The sequence below is a fragment of the Myotis brandtii genome, unplaced genomic scaffold, assembly GCF_000412655.1.
Source record: "Myotis brandtii unplaced genomic scaffold, ASM41265v1 scaffold868, whole genome shotgun sequence".
NCBI classification, from domain to species: domain Eukaryota; kingdom Metazoa; phylum Chordata; class Mammalia; order Chiroptera; family Vespertilionidae; genus Myotis; species Myotis brandtii.
In genome coordinates this window covers 1,168,017-1,187,999 of record NW_005371540.1, presented here as the reverse complement: position 1 = coordinate 1,187,999, position 19,983 = coordinate 1,168,017, and the positions used below count along the sequence as shown (strand labels likewise).

Sequence of the window (19,983 nt, the reverse complement as noted above, 5' to 3'; positions counted from 1 at the left end):
CCCTGCTCTGTGCATGACGGGGCGGCGCCCCAACTCCCCAATCAGCCCTGCTCTGAGCCCAACCAGGGGCTGCACCTAGGGATTGGGCCTGCCCTCTGCCACCCGGGAGCAGGCCTAAGCCAGCAGGTCATTATCTCCCGAGGGGTCCCAGACTGCGAGAGGGCACAGGACGGGCTGAGGGACCTCCCTCTCCCGCCCCCCGAGTGCACAAATTTTTGTGCACCGGGCCTCTAGTATATGTATAATTAAAGTGCAAGGAGAGGTCCAACTTTTCCCAAAATGATCATCAGCCTTACTAAGTATGTCTGAGATATGCTCTTATTAATTCACACATATTACGAGTTCATTTACTCTATGACTGGATCTAATCATTAATGTTCCTCCAAAGATATCCCTTCATAAGCCTGCAAGAATTCTTCATCCTAACAGCCATTAAAAGAGAAAAGTTTTTCGCATATAGCTTTTAGGGGGTTTTCAGCATGTTTCATCTTGTTGACTCATGCTTAATTGTTTTAGCACATTTTACTACGGCAGTTACCTGCCAGAGGAGAAAACACTAAACGCAAAGGAAGATGACCTTCCCCTGTGCCAATGAGAACAGAGCACAGCATGGAACCCAACTGCTGTGGTCAGTGACAGGGGCTCTGCGACAAACTCCAAGTGCCCAAACTCCAAGAAATCGCTTTAATAAAATTAGCACTAAGGGCAGTAACCTAAACAGAAAGTGACCACCTGCTCCCATGAAGAGCCCAGCAGCAGTAAGGGGCTGGGGTCACACCAGGTTCAAACCTTACAGCAACAAAAGACCAAAGAAGAGCAATTCAGTTCAACACAGGAGCTGCACTGAGAACCACAGGCTAGATTCAGGTTCTCCATCAGCCAGTCCCTGAATAAGAGATGATTCAGGTCTATATGAAATGTAAGGGGCATGTCAGCAGGCAGGAGGCTCTTGAGGGCACCCAGTAGGAAGCAGCCAGCTGAGAGGGGAAGAAAGGCTCCTGCAAGTATTGCCAGCAAGAGACTAGAAGATCTGATCCTATCCGGGGGAACTGGACTTCCCAGTGTCCCTGACCCCCGCCCCCAATAAAATGAACACTGGACAGTTACAGGCAGGCATCAAAGAGTGAACACACCATGGAGACTGAACAACCTTCTGTACAGTACAGAGAGAGGAAAATCCACTGTCTCAAATTAAACAAACTTCCAAAACCTCCAAGGCAGATGAGACCGTCAGGAACCAACGGACACCATTCCCAAAGTCAGAGAGAACAAACATGGCCAAATGATGCTAATCAAAAGTCCAGCCAATAGACACTCAAGTACAGTCTGCAGTACTGGATCCTCACTGGCAAACAAAACTCTGCTGCCCTTTTCATAAATTATCATCCTGAAACTGTTCTTACACAGCAATGTTTTATGAAATCTCACTGCGTTAATTTTAAAGACCCTAAATACTAGTAAATTGATTGTGCTTAAAGTATAAATTACTCAACAATTTTCTAATGTTTTGTTACATAATGAGTGATATGCACTCATTCCTAAGTACAAGTTTTTAAATCAAATACCAATTCACTCTCAAAAACAGGACCAGCAAAATCCTCAAGATCTAAGGATCTTCACACTTCTGAGTATAGCGGGAAAGAACACGAGAGCTGTTTGTTCATCAATGCAGATCTGGCTCTTCACATGTAAAATTCCGTGGTTTTGATTCTACCCCACGATACACAAAATCCTCCATGTGCTCTCCCAGAGTAAGCTAGAATGGACAGACCATGCTCATGGTCAGCACTGCAGAGTAGGACCGGCAACCACAGGTAATAAACTAAACCCCATGGGACACACAGGCATGCGATCTACTTGTGCTCGTTAGTCTAATAGTGAAGAATAAATGAATACGAACACCAATAACGGCCTCCTTGCTGCAGAGCTGGGGGGAGGATTTCACAGTTTAAGTCCACATACCAAACAAAGAAGAGGTAATGCCAGATTCCACCGCTGTGAACTATAAAGATGGGAGAAAGGAAAGAACGACCGTAGCTGTAAAGCTCCATGTACTGAAGTGAGCTAACACTAACTCACAAAAAGACACCCAACTACTCAGCCTCATCTTTAAAGTTTATAACTCTCTGTAAAAATATTATAGCACTTTCAGAATTTCTAAGTATTTTTTTTTAATTCCTGAAAAAAAATTAATTTTAACAAAGAAAAGTACTGTGAGTATATTCAATTGCAATGTTTTTTTCTTTTTGATACCTGAATCTCAGACCACAAAGGCTGGCTAATTCAGATGGACATTATACAACCATGGCCCTATGTAATCTCAGTGTGAGGATGGATGGAAAACTCACTTACTAGAGATACTCTTCCTAACAAACTACAGGAGTGCCACGATGAGGGTACACCTTGTGGGGGGCACACTAACAAGTGCTTTCCAACTGTAGTTTGTTCCAATAAATTTAAGTGCACAGAAGGCAAGGGCCATGCTTCATGCTTCATGTCTTTTAGCAATATTTGTGGCCCCAGTGCTTGAACATCAGTACAGACTGGTTGAACTGCTGAATTTACAAGGGAGAGGACCAGATACAATTTGCCAATCATCTGATTTTACTGATATTCAGTAGAAAGAATAAAATGCTACAACTAGGGAATAACTAGGCACAATTTTAAAAGACTGTGACTTCACTTTTAAGAAGCATTCTAAGTAGTGCCCCACATTAAGCTGGCTTACAACACAGCAGGAGAGCAGAGAGCACCTGTCCACACAGGGAAAGATGACCAATACAAACCACTACAGGATTAGCAAAGAACAAGTGTCCGGGATGCCTTTTCCGTGCCTCTCTTTACCAAAACTTCAAACAGTTTTCATGACTAGACCTACTGAACAGAAAGCATTAAAAAGAGTCAAATCAAATAGCTACTGAGATACTCAAACATAATCACGACTGGAACTAAATATTCTAAGATTCCACATAAACAAGCTGTAGGAAATGGGCCTCTGTGACCCATCTCCAGCATGGTCGGCTTTTGATGGAAATGGTTGCTGAATTTCCCCAGAGCAAACAAAATGTAGGGAGGAGGGAAGAGGATATAAGAACAAAGCACTGTGGCCAGCATCATGGTGGAAACCCCCAAGGTACCTGCCTCAACTAGACTGGGGGAGGTGGAGGCAACTAGAAAAGGCTTCAGCCCAAGTTTTTTAAATGGCCCAATGGGAGACAGCAAGACCTAAGCGACATATGAGGAAACAGGTGACCCCATAGTACTCAGCCAATGAGGACCCGGAGGAGGGACTGAATAAACAGGCTGTATTTGCTGTCCCAGGTGTGCCTGTACAACTGGACAGACACCTGCTCTTGAGAACTTATTAAAAGTCTGATTTTTCCCATACTTCTGTCTCTGAGTCCGTTACTTGAATTCAGACAGGTGAGGATTTCTCACACAATCTTTTTGCAATTATATACATACTAGAGGTCCGGTGCACAACATTCGTGCACTGGAGGGGGGGTGGGAGGTGGGGGTGGGGGGATTCTCAGCCCTGCCTGTGCCCTTTCGCAGTCGGGGAGCCCTTGAGGGGACATCCTTAGCACTACCATGGAGGCGGGCCGCTGCGCTCGCCAACCATGAGCCTGGCTTGTAGCTGAGCCATGATCCCTCTGTGGGAGCGCACTGACCACCAGGGGGCAGCTCCTGCATTGAGCGTCTGCCCCCTGGTGGTTAGTGTGTGTGTCATAGCGACCGGTCGTTCCATCCTTCAGTCAATTTGCATATTACCCTTTTATTATATAGGATATGTATTTCATTGGCCAAAATCCAGCACTTTTTGAACTTTTTTCTCAAATGCAAGCTTCCTCTGAATGAGATCATAGGAGAGAGGGCAGAGCTCCCCCTGCAAGAGGCTGTGTACACCCTCTAACTCTGCAGGCTCCCTCACCCCCTGAAGCCCCATGTACCATGCATTTCAGTGCAACCCCTATGTCCTGAAAACCCCAAGATCCTACTGCAGCTATGATCACATCCTTCCACATAATCTCGTAAGAGCTAGTTTTAAAAACAAATCTCTTTAATGATGAATCACTAAAGACACATGAGTAGCCTTTCACTAGCACCTTTTCTGTTGATATTCAATTTAAAAACAGAAAGCTACTATGAAAATCATCTTTCTGAAATAAAAATCGGCAGTCTCCACTTCCTGATCACAGATAACAAATTCCTGTGACATTTCCTAAACTAACCTCCCATCTCTTTATTCCTGTTTGGACAGTTCTCGGTTACAGAAAGGATGAATGAACAGAACATCAATCACTTTCAAATATTAGCACCTTAAAGATGTCTTTAGCAGGTCAATAATCTTTTCACCTTAGAAGAACTTTATCAGATCTTGTCTAAAGCCAGAATAAAAGCTCTGCATTAAGTACTTCTAACAATTGACAGTGTATCTGCACCACACAAAGCTGTTTTCTTCCTTAGGGTGCAATCCTCAAGGTCACAATTCTGTACAGCCTTCCAGAATGACAAAGGAGCATTACCTCCAGCCAAACAAGCTGTCAACACAAACTTTGTCACAGCTCAGATAAAGAAACTGGCAGACAGTGATAATAAGGTCTAATTTCCCTCCCTCCCGAGGGAGGGAAATAGATTTCAAATCAGTCTAGAAACCTGTGCCCTGGCAGCCAGGTTATCTTTGGCACACAAAGGAGAAGGACTCACTGTGAATTCATCTAAAGGCTCATTGATCTCGATGTCCAACACTTCGTCATTGTACAGCTGCTCCTCCTCTGGCTCTTCCACATACTCCATGTGGTCTTCTGTCAGCTCGGCATCCTGGCCTTCATACTGTCCTTCCTCCGGATACTCATGAGCATACAATTCAGACCCATCGGACTTGTGATAAACCAGTTCATCCTCTCCTTGCTCATACTCGGATTCCTGTTCTCCAGACTGGTCATTAGTGTTGTCAGCCAGTTCATATGATGTGACCATGCCAGATGTGGTTTTCAGACTAATTGTGACACTCTGAGAACTAGAGGGAACAAAAATACAGAAAGGTGCCAATTAGAGTGGAGCTTAAAACTAAGTCATACACCAATTAACTGTTACAAGGACAAACCTTGACTGGAGAAAAGTTATTCCAGTTCTTAAAAATACACACTAAGCCCAACAAGGACTGAAAACAGAGCTCGTATTCTGCACTGAGCCAGCACCGCACAGTCTCACGGGACAGCAGCCTGTGTGGCGTACTAAGCCAGCAATGCACCCTCTGATGGAACAGCACCCCGACTATCAGCAGCTGCAGGTTATTTGACCACGAGAATCAGATCAACCAGTTGGGAAAACAGGTCTGATTTGACTGGCAAAAGTTGAGATCTGAAAGCAAATAGTGTATTTCATTCTAACCACCAGAATGAAAAGGATGGCATGTTTTCTAAGATTTCAAAGTAAAAATAGGAGTATTACTCTATAAACAAAAAATCATAATTATAAAAACTATTTTTTTAAATCCATGGTGCAAATTATAGGCTCCTATTTTAAAATAAAAATATTAAAAATGTGTATAAAACTACATTTTAATGTTCAAATAAATAAAATTTATCCTAGTCACAAACATGAAAAAATTAGTTCATAATTTCTGAGCAACATACCAGGGTTAAAGTTTTAAAACTGCAAAAAAAATTCATATTCTACCTATTAAGTCACAAAAGCTAATAAAGTGTAAGATACACTTAAAATACAAGATTTTGCAAATAAATCTAAGTCCCACATATTAAGTATCCAATCCTAACAAAACATATATGCCACACAGACATGTGGTTTAAAAACTCCAAAGGTCTGCTTCAAGGCAACCCCACTGTGATGGTGGTGTGTGGAGGTGAAGGCTTTGGGAGGTGCTTAAGTCACAAGGCTGGAGCTTCATGATGGGATTAGTGCCCTTATAAAGGGACCCCAAAGAGCCTCTCTCCCCTTTTGTCACCTGAGAACACAGCGAGAAGGCACCATCTGTGAACCAGAAAGTGGGTCCCCACCAGACCCTGACAGGGCTAGCTAGCACTTTGGCCTTGGACTTCCCGGCCTCCAGAACTGTGGGAAATAAATTTGTTGTTTATAAGCCACCCAGTTTATAGTATTTTACTATTGCAGCCCAAACAGACTAAAACAATTACATTCAGATAGTCAACCGGAGATAAAGTACAGTCCAAAGGAATTTCCAAAATGGCAATTCCCAAACGGTAATCAGCTAGGTACAAGTAAAAACTGTCTAGAAGAAAGCAAAAACAGCAACAGCAAACAGCAGCAAACAAAATGACGAGCCCAGGGGCATTGCCCCAATCAGATATAGCAATTCCTCAAAACAGCAGTACACACCTGTGCTGAGCTTTCTTATCACCTGCACTCAGCAGAACCCACAGAGGTCATTAAATGCAAGGCCAACACTGACTTTTAAACAGTTGATCTACTTATAGAAAAATGTACCTATTTATGGCTTTTACATCAGAGTTATATTAATATCCCATTTAGAATAAAATCATGTTAAAAATATAATACATTAAATTATCTCCATTGTAATTATAAATTACAAACAGTTCTTATCAACTTAGTTAAATAAAGACAATTTTTAAGGAGTTAATAGAGTACCTGAAATTTTCGTCGTCTTCATTATCACTCTGTAAAAGATCATCGTTCAGCTCTTCATCTGACAAATCCGACTGATTCTAATTAAAATAAGAAATCTACTTAATGCATGTCATTTCCGTAATAAGACTTGTTATAAAAAGTGCAAAATCACGCTGACTGGATTGTTTCTAACCTTGTTATTAAAATATTTACCATTCAGAAAGTTTTCACAGTTTCATGTAACCAGTGACAAAATGGAGAAATCCCACATACAGCATACTTGCTTACTACCCCAGACTAGTTTTTAGATGCACAGTCAAGTAGGTATAGAAGTAACAAGCATAATGATCATATTTACTATAATTCTAACCAAAAAAGGGAAGTCTTGTGGTGACACCCTACAAACAAAAATTTTTCTTAAAGACACCATAAGATTTTACTAAATGTAACATTGTTAGTATATAAAATCTAAAGACTTTTTAAAGAAAAAGGAAAAAAGTGGAATTTTAGAAATAAACAGATTTTAAATAACCGGATCACTAAATTAAAATGATAAGGGATTAAAATAAAACTTTGGTTTGTCCAACACAGTTGGCACATGAAAATAAATATGACTACTCAGGTCCTCACTCCTGTTCTTGACGGCCCTGTGCACTCATTATGCAAGTAGAGGTAACTGGTGATTTTGTCAACTGGTCACATTTCTATAGTCTCAGGTTAAATATATACCAGTATCGTAGACAGGGGGCAGGGAGGAACTTCACATTTTCCTTGTCTATTAAAATTATTTCTATGATATATATAAATTACCACTCCCCCTCCAAAAGACAATCCAAGCCCTGCCCCCACACACATATTAGGGACAAAAAAAACACACTTGGTTTTCTACTTAAAGAAGCAGCAAACAAATAAGCAGTATTTTCCCAGCATTTTATAGCTTATAAAAATAGATTTTTCAAGCTTGTCTGTATACTTTCTACAAAAATAGGCTTCTCAAACTTGTCTGTATATTCTCTATTATAGTATTTTTGATGTAAGCCAAAAATATATCAAGCTTATTAGTCGTTCTTATTAGTCCCAAGAGACTCCACCCAATCGCTGACATTAGAATAAGATAAAAACATAGACCCTGTACTTAGTTTACTTGAAGGGAGGTGGAGCAGCTGAAACAAAGCAGACTGCTTTAATGGAGTCAAAATGAAGTTTCACCTCGTTGCCCACATATTCGGTCATCCCAACTGGGCCAGTTTTGAGTGACAGGAACGCCATTAACAGGTGTGAGCCAGGCCTGCCATGGGTGAACCTAGGTATAGCTGCCCAATTCATTAAATAAACCACTTTCAGGAAATCTTTAAAAATTAATCCAATGAAAGCCAAATTCCATTCAATAAGAGGCTGCTTCCTTCAGTTATTTTAGTTGAACATTTAAGTATTTGTCAAAAATCAATGAACCAACAAATAATTCACCAAAGAAAAAAAGAATATATGTTGTAATGGACCCCTGATGGTAATATATCTCACTTTTGAGTTCTGCAGATTCAACTTTGTGTCAATTCTGAACCTAATGAGTAACAGACAGAGGAGACAATGATCAAAACACCCACTTTATTGATAAAGCTGGAAGGAAGAGCTAGACTAAATCCTTGAGGCCAAACTGATTTTCAACTCCCTCCCAATGAACTGGAGTGAGCTCTCTCCGCAGGCAGAAGCGGAGAAGTCAGGGGGGGTTCTGCTCAGGACGGTCTGAGGGAAAGCAGGGCAAAAAGAGCCCAAGAAAGGAAGAGACAGTGGCCATGAATGCGCGAAACCTTCCTCCACTCTCAACAAACCGCCAGACATTCCTGCACAGAAGAGGAGCAAGTAAGAAAGAGAACGAGTGGTTCTCCCATGGCTCTCCGGGACTCCCGAGAATGCAGGCACTTTGATGGGACAGCAACCCTGGGAGAACACTGGGTGCACCCGAAGAGCACTGTCATGCGCCTGCTGCTGCACAAGGAGAGCAAAGGAGCTCTGGAGTCACAGGCCAGCGGTCAGCTGCCATTGCAAGCCCGGCCCATTTCTGACAGCTCTCACCGGGTCACACCAGCCTGCTTTGTCTTACGTTTACAGCCTTTCATTTCTACCCTGTACATATTTAAAATTGACTCTACAACCTCCCTCCTTGACACAGACAAACCTGTCCTCACGTTGTCCCTCACAGTCTGACATTTTTGCTACACTCAATACATGGTTTTGAATGAAAGGAGGCCATTAACCTCCCTGGCCACCAGTGGCCTAGGAGTCTCTCTCCAGTCAGTTACATCTCCGTACATTTTGTGGAGACTCAAGTGTGAAAAAGACAGTGGTCAGGCAGCCAGTGCACCCATCGCCTGGGCTCCTCTCACAGCCCTATAATAAACTCACCAATACCTGACCAAATTCAATCTCATTAGCAACCAAATAAATAGAAAGTAAACCAACTAGATATCATTTTTCATCTATCGCACTGAGGAAGATTTTTGTTTTTGTTATTTTTGGTTATCCTCACATGAGGATATTTTTCCCATTGCATAAAGATGAAGCAAGACTGCCTTTAACTAAAATTGCTAAAGCAGGTGACAAATGCATGAGGGTCCTGTTACACTGTTCCCTCTTCGTTTGTATGGGATTTAAATTTTCTATTAAAAAGTTGTTTTTAAAAAATCATAAGCAATTAGCTGGAAACAACCCCAATGCACATAGAAATGTCTAGGTATACTTTAGTATACACAAACAATGAAATATTACATAGCCATTATAAAGTATCTTAAAATATTTAGTGACAATAGGAAAATGCCAATGATACAACACTAAATTTAAAAGAAACAGTATTTTATATGTAAAGTATGTATAAAAACATGGAATAAGAATGAAAGGAAATAGAATATCTGTATATTTGAGTATGTTTGAGTATAAAGATAAGCTTATCTTTAAGCTTATCTCTGAATATTCCCAAAAAGTGAATTCCAGATCCAGTATGCCAAATATTAACTCCAAATATGAAGTTCCTTCAAGAAAAGTGGTAGTTTTATGGTTACCATTCTCACAAACTCAATACCTGCTAGAGTGCCTTGGACAATATAGGAACTAAACTATTAAAGAATCTACTGTTTGAGTTATAGTTATCAGAGAATTTACTAAAAGTAAATTAACAGTCAGTTCTTTGTGCACTTAAAAATTCAATTCACAAAATTTTAATCTATACCTAACTTTCCAGGAACACATCCCCTTCAGAAGACATATTCCTATATTTTAAGTGTAATTAAATGACTACCATTTAGTTTCAAAAAGATCTTTACTTCTTACCTTTTTGCCAGACAGCAAATCTTCTCCAAGTAAGTCATCTTCAAGTTCACTGGAGAGAAGAAGAGATACGTCAATGCATCATCTCATTACATGCTGGGAATCTACCCAGGATTTGGGGGCTTGGGTACTTGCACGTTATATTTGCTATACTTTCCCTTTTCTTTACTAATAATAAAGACTTATTTTCAAATATATAGGGAACACTGGTCTTTTAAGTGTGAGAGAGGCTTTGCTATAGGAGGTGGCTCTCACTAGACCTCTAAGCTTAGTTTTTCACCTCAATATGGGATCTTTTTTTTTTTACCTGTTCAGTAATCAGTAAAACAATATACTATAACAAGTAGTATCTGTGCTTTCTCCTACCTTTAAAAACCTACAAAACATAGGAAAAGATGTCCAATATCATTAACTAGAAAAATTAAAAACCACTGAGAGCGTTTGACACTCATCAAACTGCAAAAACTGAAAAAAATTAAAACATGGAACAATCATGCTGATGATGACATACAAGTAAATCATAACTAAGGGAGTTATCTCTATGTGACATGGAGGTCCCAGCAGTCATCTGCCATCTTTTGTCAGCATGTTTATGTTCTGAATGATGGGAACATGCTTTCTCATAAAACAGAAACCCTTGAGAAGGGAATGTCAGGGTTTTGTGCTATTCTTGCAGATATATATTTTTATATTTTAATTAAAAAAGAATAAACAAAACCATACAGGAAAACATTTAGACATTTAATTATATTACTTATAAAAATATATTTAAAGACTTTTTACTGTTTAAGGGAACACAGGCCGCAGACTGGGAGGAAATCTCTACAAGCACAAAAATAAATTTCCCAAAGTATAAAGAATCATAAAATCAATAAGGAAAAGACGACCCAAAAGAAAAACAGACATAGATATGAAAATATAACTGACAGAAAAGAAAATCCAAATGATGAGTAAACTGCTAAAATACACTATTTGATTCAGCTCCTATCAGAGTCTTTTAAATAAAAATCAGTTACCACTACTTCCCAGTAAGACCATTTCTTTTACAGGTGAATTTGTTCTAAGCTCTGAGTAATGTTTTATAGGTTGAGAGTCACTGGAGAGTAATGAACTTTATAAAATTTATAAAGGCTATGGTATGAGACGTAGTTTCCAATGTAGAGTATTCTGTGAAGTTTCTGGGGCTCCCTAGTTTCCCCGACAGGAATCAGGTTCTTGTTTTATAATATTGTTGTTCTTTAGTCAGAGCTGTTCACCTTTATGTTAAACTTTCTGACTATAACCCAAAGTCATTTTCACATTTGCAACACAGTATTTAAATGGTAAAATGTATACAGACAGAATCATCATCATTTGAGAACTCCACCCCCCAGCTCTGTCCCGTGGCCTTCTTCCAGGAAACATCCGTGTGCCGGTGCTCAAGCTCCTCAACGAAAGTAATCGCTACACTGAACTGACATCTATCATTACTGGGGACTTTCCATATACTGTCAGTGTGTGTGTACTTGTGCGTATGTATGTGCGCACACACATGCACTCCTAAAAAGGTATTTTCATCTTCACAAGGAATCAGGGAAATACAAATTTAAAATATATATTAAAATGGCAAAAACTGTAAAGTCTACCAAATATTGGGTAGGATGTGGACAACAGGAACTCTTGCAGAAAAGTACTCCAACAACAGCTCTGGGTGTTCACCAAGTCAATACCATCAATGTATAGAAACACAGAGAGATGAGACAACCAGTGTCCCATTGGCCACCCTTTAGACAACACAGGCCTGGAGCCTCTGCCTGGAGTGCCCGTCCTTGTCCTCCAGCCCACCTGGAAAGAGCATCAGGGGGCCAACACACTGTTTTCAGAGAAGAACTCTGCGGAGCCAAGTGGCGGAATGAGATAAATCAGTGTGGACTCTGAAACACACAAGCAGGTGTTCATACCTGTCCCAGTCCTCATCTGCAGCCCTTCTCCTCCAGGACCGCTCTGCACCCGGCTTATCAAATTGGTCAAAGTCATCATCTGTGAAGGAGAGGCCATGAAAGTCAGTCTTCCCAAATTAAAACACATCCACATCTTCAAATAGTGACACAACCTTTCTTTTGAGGATTCCTGGTATGACATTTTAAAATACAAAAGTTCCATATATAACTCTTACTTTAGCCATTTTTAGTAATTAAAAAACCTTAAAGTATAAAGCTATTCAAAGAAAATCAATTTATTGAACACTATTAGAAAAACCACAATAGAACAGTATTTTTAATCATAAATTTCAATAAAACATTTTCTTTATAAAATGATTTAATGTGTATTTTTGCTACAATTACACAAATGGGAAAAAATTGCTGATTTGCTAATAGTTATATTACTTTTTGTAATCTTTACATATTTCCAAATGAATCATGGAGAACAAAGACCATCATTAAGGAAGTTGTTAGGATAGTGTAGAGAACACGACAGGAAGGGGACACAAACCACGCATATACAGTGCACCGTGAACAAGGCAGGGGTTGGGACACGGAAACCCATCAACCCCATGCAGTCAAAAATTCATGTATAACTTTGGCCTCTGCCAAAACTTAACAGTCATCCCTCAGTATCCACTGGAGATTGGTTCCAGAAACCCTTCAGATACCACAATCCACGGATGCTCAAGTCCCTTATACAGTAGGTCCTCAGGTTACATCAGAGATCCATTCCTACAGCACGACGTAACGCGATTTTCACTGTAAGTTGGAACCCACCTACATAAGCACCTACGTCACTCATCCCTCAGTATCCACTGGAGATTGGTTCCAGAAACCCTTCAGATACCACAATCCACGGATGCTCAAGTCCCTTATACAGTAGGTCCTCAGGTTACATCAGAGATCCATTCCTACGGCACGACGTAACGCGATTTTCACTGTAAGTTGGAACCCACCTACATAAGCACCTACGTCACTCATATGGAGCACATACACAGCAGTATTGAAGTGAAACAGTAAAAACAATTTAAAAGAAAGATAACAATTCCTGACCTTTAGTTGTGGTAAATAAATAATAAAAAACATAAAGCACGTATGTACATACATTGAAATGATGGAACTTTTTTTATATATAAAGAAATGGGAGCTGGCGACATAACCACGAAAGTCCGATGTAACCCAAGGACTGTCTGTATAAAACTAGAGGCCCAGCGCGCACAAAATCGTGCAGGAGTAGCTCACTTCCTCTTGCCTCAGCTGGCCGCTCCACCCATCACCACTAGTAGCTCACGCCCTGCCCTCCGCCACCCATAGCTCTCCAACGCTTGTAGCTTGCGCCCCACCCTCCGCCACTCATAGCTTGCGCACCGCCCTGCCCGCCGCGAGAGCCCTGCCCGCCGCGAGAGCCGCTGCTAGTTTGCTCATAACGGCATGACGGCCACGGGCCTTTTATGTAAGAGACTAGAAGCCAGGTGCACAAATTCGTGCACGAGTGAGGTCCAGCTGTCTGCCCCCATGGGGCCCAATCAGGCTGGGCTGGCAGGGGTGAGGGGATGTGGGGGGGCCAATTGGGGCCAGGCTGGCGGGGGGCCACAGGCAGTTGGTTGGCCGGCCCGCCCCTGATCGGGGGGAGAGGCGGTGTGAGGGGGATCCGGGGCGGGGCTGTGGGAGGTTGGGAGGGGCTGATCAGGTTCGATCGGGCCAGTTGGCTGCCACAGTGCGCGTCACAGTGACCAGTTATTCCGGCCACTTGGCTTTCATATATATATATACTAGAGGCCCGGTGCACAAAAATTTGTGCAGCCCGGCCTGTGCCCTCTCGCAGTCTGGGACCCCTCAGGGGATGACCACTTGCTGGCTTAGGCCTGCTCCCGGGGGGATTGGGCCTAACCTGGCAGTCAGACATCCCTCTGGCAGCCCAGCAGCCCTCGGGGGATGTCCACTTGCCAGCGGGGAGCAGGCCTAAGCTGCAGTTGGACATCCTTAGCGCTGCTGAGGAGGCAGGAGAGGCTCCTACCACCACCGCTGTACTGGCAGCCATCAGCCTGGCTTGTGGCTGAGCAGAGCTCCCCCATGTGGGAGCATACTGACCCCCAGAGGGCAGCTCCTGCATTGAGCGTCTGCCCCCTGGTGGTCAGTGTGTGTCATAGTGACCAGTCATTCCCAGTCCTGCTGCTGTTAGGGTCAATTTGCATCTTACCCTTTTACTATATAGGATAGAGGCCTGATGCACGGGTGGGGGCCAGCTGGTTTGCCCTGAAGGGTGTCCCGGATCAGGGTGGGGGTCCTGCTTGGGTGCCTGGCCAGCCAGGGTGAGGGGCTGATGGCTGTTTGCAGCTGGTCACACCCCCTTCAGGGTGGGGGTTCCCACTGGGGTGCCTGGCCAGTCTGGGTGAGGGGCTGAGGGCCGTTTTCAGGCTGGCCTGCGACTGAAGCTCCCAGCCTCTCCTTTTTCTTTTTTTTTAATTCTGGGATTTATTTACCTTCTATAATTGAAACTCTGTTGCCTTCACTGGCGCTCCCAGCTCTGAGGCTGCGGCTGGCTGAAAGCAGGTATCTGGGGTTTGTTTAGCTTCTATAATTGAAACATTGTTGCTTTCGGAGCTTAAAGCAGGCCACGGCAGGGGGGGAACCTTCGCTTCCTCCATCACTGGAGCAAGCAAACCTCCTGCTCACTTCAGCTGCGTAGCTGCCGGCCACCATCTTTGTTAGCAGTTAATTTGCATATCTCGCTGATTAGCCAATGGGAAGCGTAGCGGAGGTACGGTTAATATCCCTTTTTGTCTTTTATTAGATAGGATTAGATAGGATAGGATACACACACACACACACATATACACACTAGAGGCCCGGTGCACGAAATTCGTACAAGAGGGGGGTGGGGGTCCCTCAGCCTGGTCTGTACCCTCTCCAATCTGGGACCCCTCAGGGGATGACCGGTTTAGGCCTGATTGGGCCTAAAGCAGCAGTCGGATATCCCTCTCGCAATCCAGAACTGCTGGCTCCAAACCACCCTCCCCTGCCGACCTGATCGTCCCTAACCACTCTGCCTGCCTGCCCAATCACCCCTAACTGCCTCTGCCTGCCGACCTGATCACCCACTAACTGCCCTCCCCTGCCGGCCTCATCGCAAGATGTCCGGTCTATCCAGTCTAATTAGCATATTACCCTTTTATTAGTATAGATGGCCCAGCACACTGCATACAGTCTGCCCCTGCATCTGCAGATTCCCAACCACAAATCAAAAATACTGTTTTTGATCCATGGTTGGTTGAATCTGCCAATGCAAAACCTGGGGATACAGACTGCCAACTACATATTTATTGAAAAAAATCCATATATAAGTGGACCTGTGCATTTCAAACACACGTTGTCCCAGGGTCAACTGTACTTTTAAAATCTCCAGCAGCCACATTTAAAAAGTAAAAAGAAGCTTGAAACTTTAACAAGTGAAATTTTAAAACATATTTTATTTAACCCAGAATATCAAAATAATATCATTATAGCATGTAATCAGTGGAAAAAAATTAATACTTTACATTTTCCCCACACTACGTATATGATTTGAACACACAGCATGTTGCACATCTAATTTTTTTAATCCTCACACAGGATGGTTTTTTTTTATTGATGAGAGGGGCATCAATAAGAGAAACAGCCATCGGTTGCCTCCCGTACGTGAGACTGGGGATTAAACCCACAACCTAGGTATGTGCCCTGACCAAGAATCGAACCCGCAACCCTTCAGTGCACAGATCTAACAATGCTCCAACCAATGAGCTACACCTGCCACGGCTCTTAACTGAATGACAAACTCACTAGTGGGGCTCACCAGTACCTGTGAACTGGCAGAACAATCCATGAACTTGAAAATAGATCAACAGAGACTGTCCAGTCCAAAAGAAAGGTGAACACGGAACACTGTGCAGCATGCATGTTAGGCCATAAAATAATTGTTCATAAATTTTTTAAAAATTAAAATCATGCAAAGCATAGTTTGTAAAGTAAAACTAGAAATAATGAAATAAAAACCAGAAAATTCACAAATACATGGAAATTAAACAGCACACACTTCATCAACTAACAAATCAAAGAAATAATTAGGGACATGAGAAAAGACTTTGAGACAAATGAGCACAGGATGCTTGGAAGGAAATTTATGACTGGAAATATTTTCCTAACTGCTAAATGCAAGCAACTAATTCAAGTTGTTTTTTTAATGTGCAGGTCAAACAAAATATGCCTCTGGGCTATTCTGACAAGCAGCCAAAGTATGACCTGTGAGAAAAGCAAACAGAATCAAAACAGCTATTTTCACTGCTTTCCCTTCTACCTCCTGCTGGACTTTCAGTCAATACCACATATTTTATTTTATACTTATTTTCTAAAGGGTTTCTATGTTCCTTTCCCTTCCTCCACCAAATTATATACTTCCTGAATACAGGAGCATTCCCTCTCTATGAAAACATGAACAAAAAGTTTTGCTTGCCCTAACCGGTTTGGCTCAGTGGACAGAGCATCAGCCTGTGGACTGAAGGATCCCAGGTTCGATTCCGGTCAAGGGCATGTACCTTGGTTGCGGGCACATCCCCAGTAGGGGGTGTGCAGGAGGCAGCTGATTGATGTTTCTCTCTCATCGATATTTCTACTCTCTATCCCTCTCCCTTCCTCTCTGTAAAAAATCAATAAAACATATTTTTTTAAAAAAAGTTTTGCTCATGGCTTCATATTACTACACAATGTGAAGGAATTAATACTTAGTCACAATCGCCCTTGACAGATATTGCTTAAATTACAGCACCCAATTCTGCTGAAGCCAGAAAGCCCTTACACCAAGCTAGCTCCTAATAACGATCACTGACAAACACTGCTTAAAAATGAACAACCCTTGCTCCTAGCCTAATCTGATTCAGTGGACTCTAATGTTTGTTTTAAAGCTTCCCAGTAATTCTGACAGACAGCTAGGGTGAGAATCCTTGTGGCCCCAGTCAACTGCTATCAATCAGAGCAGAACCTCCAGAAGTAAAGCTTAACTGCCATATTGTCACATAAATACTTCCTGGAATGAGTTAAATCCCACAAAAGTCAAAATTAGAAGCCAGGATCATGCAAAAATAATTAAAATAAATACTTCTCCAAAAGAAAGACCCCATAACATGTCCTTAAAAATTGGCTATAAAATTATTCCAAAATAAGGAAGTGAAAATTAAGCAACAAAAACCAAGGCTAGAACTGAGGCCATGAATCCTGTACCCTTCATTTATTCGACAATTATTTCTTCAGCTCTTAAGCAACCTGTGGGTCGCGATCCCTGAAAATACATTCTGCATATCAGATATTTACATTACGATTCATAACAGCAGCAAAATTACAGTTATGAAGTAGCAATGAAAATAATTTTATGGTTGGGGGTCACCACAACATGAGGAACTGTATTAAAGGGTCGCAGCATTAGGAAGGTTGAGAACCACTGAATGTATTCCGGGCATTGTCCTACATACTTGACATACAGGGATGTCCAAGATAACAAAAATCTCTACCCTTGAGTAGGTTATAGTCTAAGAGGCGGAGACAAACAATAACCCCAATACATACGTATGTAATCTAACTTAAGGTATTTATTGGAGAAAATAGAGCAGGGCAGTAAAGAAGATGGAAAATAAGGAGGGACGTGAGCAGGACCAAGACATGATTGCTTTATGCAGGCAGCTCTGGCTGGGAACGCAGGGAGCTGGAATAGCTGTTGAAGGGGATTAATGTGGGAGCAAGGTGACCATGTGCAGGTATATACACTGAGGGGGAAAGTGATCCCAGAAGAGGATGAAGAAAAGTAGGAATAACTATTGGGAATCAAGGGCTTAAAAGGCAAAGAGCTGGGACTCTGAGCTTGGAATCCCGACTCTTACTGGAAGGCAGAAAGAAGTTTGTATTGTAAAGGCAAATGGAGCCCAACTGGCGTGGCTCAGTGGTTGAGCACCGACCTATGAACCAGGAGGTCATGGTTCAATTCCCGGTCAGGGCACATGCCTGGGTTGCGGGCTCAATCTCCAGTGGGGGGCATGCAGAAGGCAGCTGGTCAATGATTCTCTCTCATCCTTGATGTTTCTCCATCTCTCTCCTCTCTGAAATCAATAAAAATCCTATATAATAAAGAGCTAATATGCAAATGGTCATCATGCCCTCATGCCATCATGCCGTAACTGCTCAGACACTCAACACTGGGGAGAGAGGAATGGGGACCAGCCAGGCACAAATGAGCTCTCGAGAGAGGAATGGGGACCAGGAGGCACAAATGAGCTCTCCAGAGAGGAATGGGACCAGCCAGGCTGCGGCTGGGAGAAGAACAAGCCACCCACCCCACGGTCCCAGGCGCCAGGGGCTGGGGCTACGGCCCGGTAGAGAGACAAGCCGCATGCCCTATGGTACCGGCGGTCCCAGGCACCAGCTTCTGCAGCCCAGGAGAGTGACAAGCCGCCCACCCCGTGGTCCTGGGCACCAGCGGCTGGGGCTGTGGCCCGGGAGAGGGACAAGCCCCCGCCCACAGTCCCCTGCAGCTGAGGCTGGCCCGGGTGAAGCCAGCCCGGGTCCTGGGTGCCTGCGGCCAGCCAGAGGGAGGGAAGCCTGGGTCCCAAGTGCCTGCGACTGGCCGGAGAAGGGAATCCTGGGTCCCGGGTACGAGGTGAGGAAGAGGCAGTTAGGGGCGATCAGGCCAGCAGGGAAGCAGGCAGAGGTGGTTAGGGGCGATCAGGCAGGCAGACAGAGGGGTTAGGGGCAATCAGGCAGGCAGGCAAGCAAGCAAGCCATTAGGAGCCAGTGGTCCCGGATTGTGAGAGGCAGTCAGACATCCCCCAAGGGGTTCCAGATTGGAGAGGGTGCAGGCTGGACTGAGGGAGCGCCCCCCACCCCGTCTGTGCACAAATTTCATGCACCGGGCCTCTAGTATATATACAAAAAAAATAAAGGCAAGTGGAGGCCTCTACTAGGTGTACCAAATAATAATGTGGATTTTTTTCAATAGATGGAGTTACACATATGTTGATATTTATGCGATCTGATATGTATGCTATTTTGTTGTATTGACAGCAAGTTTCAAAACTTCATATGTCAAATTTGCTGAAGGTGTTAACACCTTTCGTACCGCATAGAAATCTCTAAGACATACGCCAGGGACCGCACGTTTTCGGGCAAACTGCACGTTATTTAAATCATCATAATGCACTTTAGGTGTCGTTTTTCAATAATTATAACATTTTTATTTACAAAAACAATTAAACAATTAAAGTTCCTAGTACTTTTTTAACGTATGGTACTGCGTAAAACATTTTCCTCTATGAAGAGGGACCAAACAAAATTTACATAAGTATCTAGATTCGCTCCTTTTTCCATGGGCGTGAAAAACGAGAACACTCGTGAGCGGTCCTTAACAGATGGCGCGCGAAACACGAGAAAACTCCTGAGCGGTATGAAATGTGTTAACATTGGCACATCACTGCCGTGGACACCTGAGACTCTATTTGAATTTTGCCAATTGTCCCAATACATTTTCTTTTTTCTTTTTTTGAGAACAGCACACTAGTAAGGGAAGGGTTGCAATAGTGCCCTCTTGTGGACATTCTGAGAACAGCACCCTAGTCATGAATTCTGCGAGTCTGAAAACCCTTTTGAGAGACCTAGAGGGCTCTGGCCCTGCAGGGAAGTCAAAATAGTGCCCTCTTGTGGACATCCTGAGAACAGCACCCAATAAATTTTTTTTTTACAGCGAAAGACGCAGTTCATAATCATGTGTTGCATTTAATCGCCATGTCTCTTTAGTCTCTTTCAGTGTGGAACAGTTCCAGGGGCTCTGACTTACACGATCTAATTTTATATGATTGAGAGAAAAAAACTTCTATGCATTTAGAATTTTTTAAATGGAGTTTCTAGAGTAAACCTTCAAGGATCCCAATCTCCATTTTTCTGCTTCCTAGGTTTGGGACCAGGGGCAGGTTGCTTCACCTCTCAGTACCTCAGTTTTCTCACCTGTAAAATGGGGATAATGACAGCACTGCTCTAAAAGGGTGGTTTCCAGGACACAAAATGGGGGGGGGGG

The 19,983-nt window shown here is 42.9% G+C and overlaps 1 protein-coding gene across 3 annotated transcripts in view; it reads right to left on the bottom strand.

The window, feature by feature from the left end:
- Positions 1-19,983, bottom strand: part of RBM33 (RNA binding motif protein 33) — a 119,044-nt gene that overhangs the window by 88,752 nt on the left and 10,309 nt on the right. For all 3 annotated transcript variants that reach the window (XM_014532259.1, XM_014532260.1, XM_014532261.1), the window contains exons 2-5: positions 11,871-11,949; positions 9,934-9,982; positions 6,631-6,707; positions 4,708-5,020 (exon numbers count right to left, since the gene is read on the bottom strand). In XM_014532259.1, the coding sequence (XP_014387745.1) occupies positions 4,708-5,020; positions 6,631-6,707; positions 9,934-9,982; positions 11,871-11,949 (518 nt within the window). The remainder of the gene's footprint in view (positions 1-4,707; positions 5,021-6,630; positions 6,708-9,933; positions 9,983-11,870; positions 11,950-19,983) is intronic.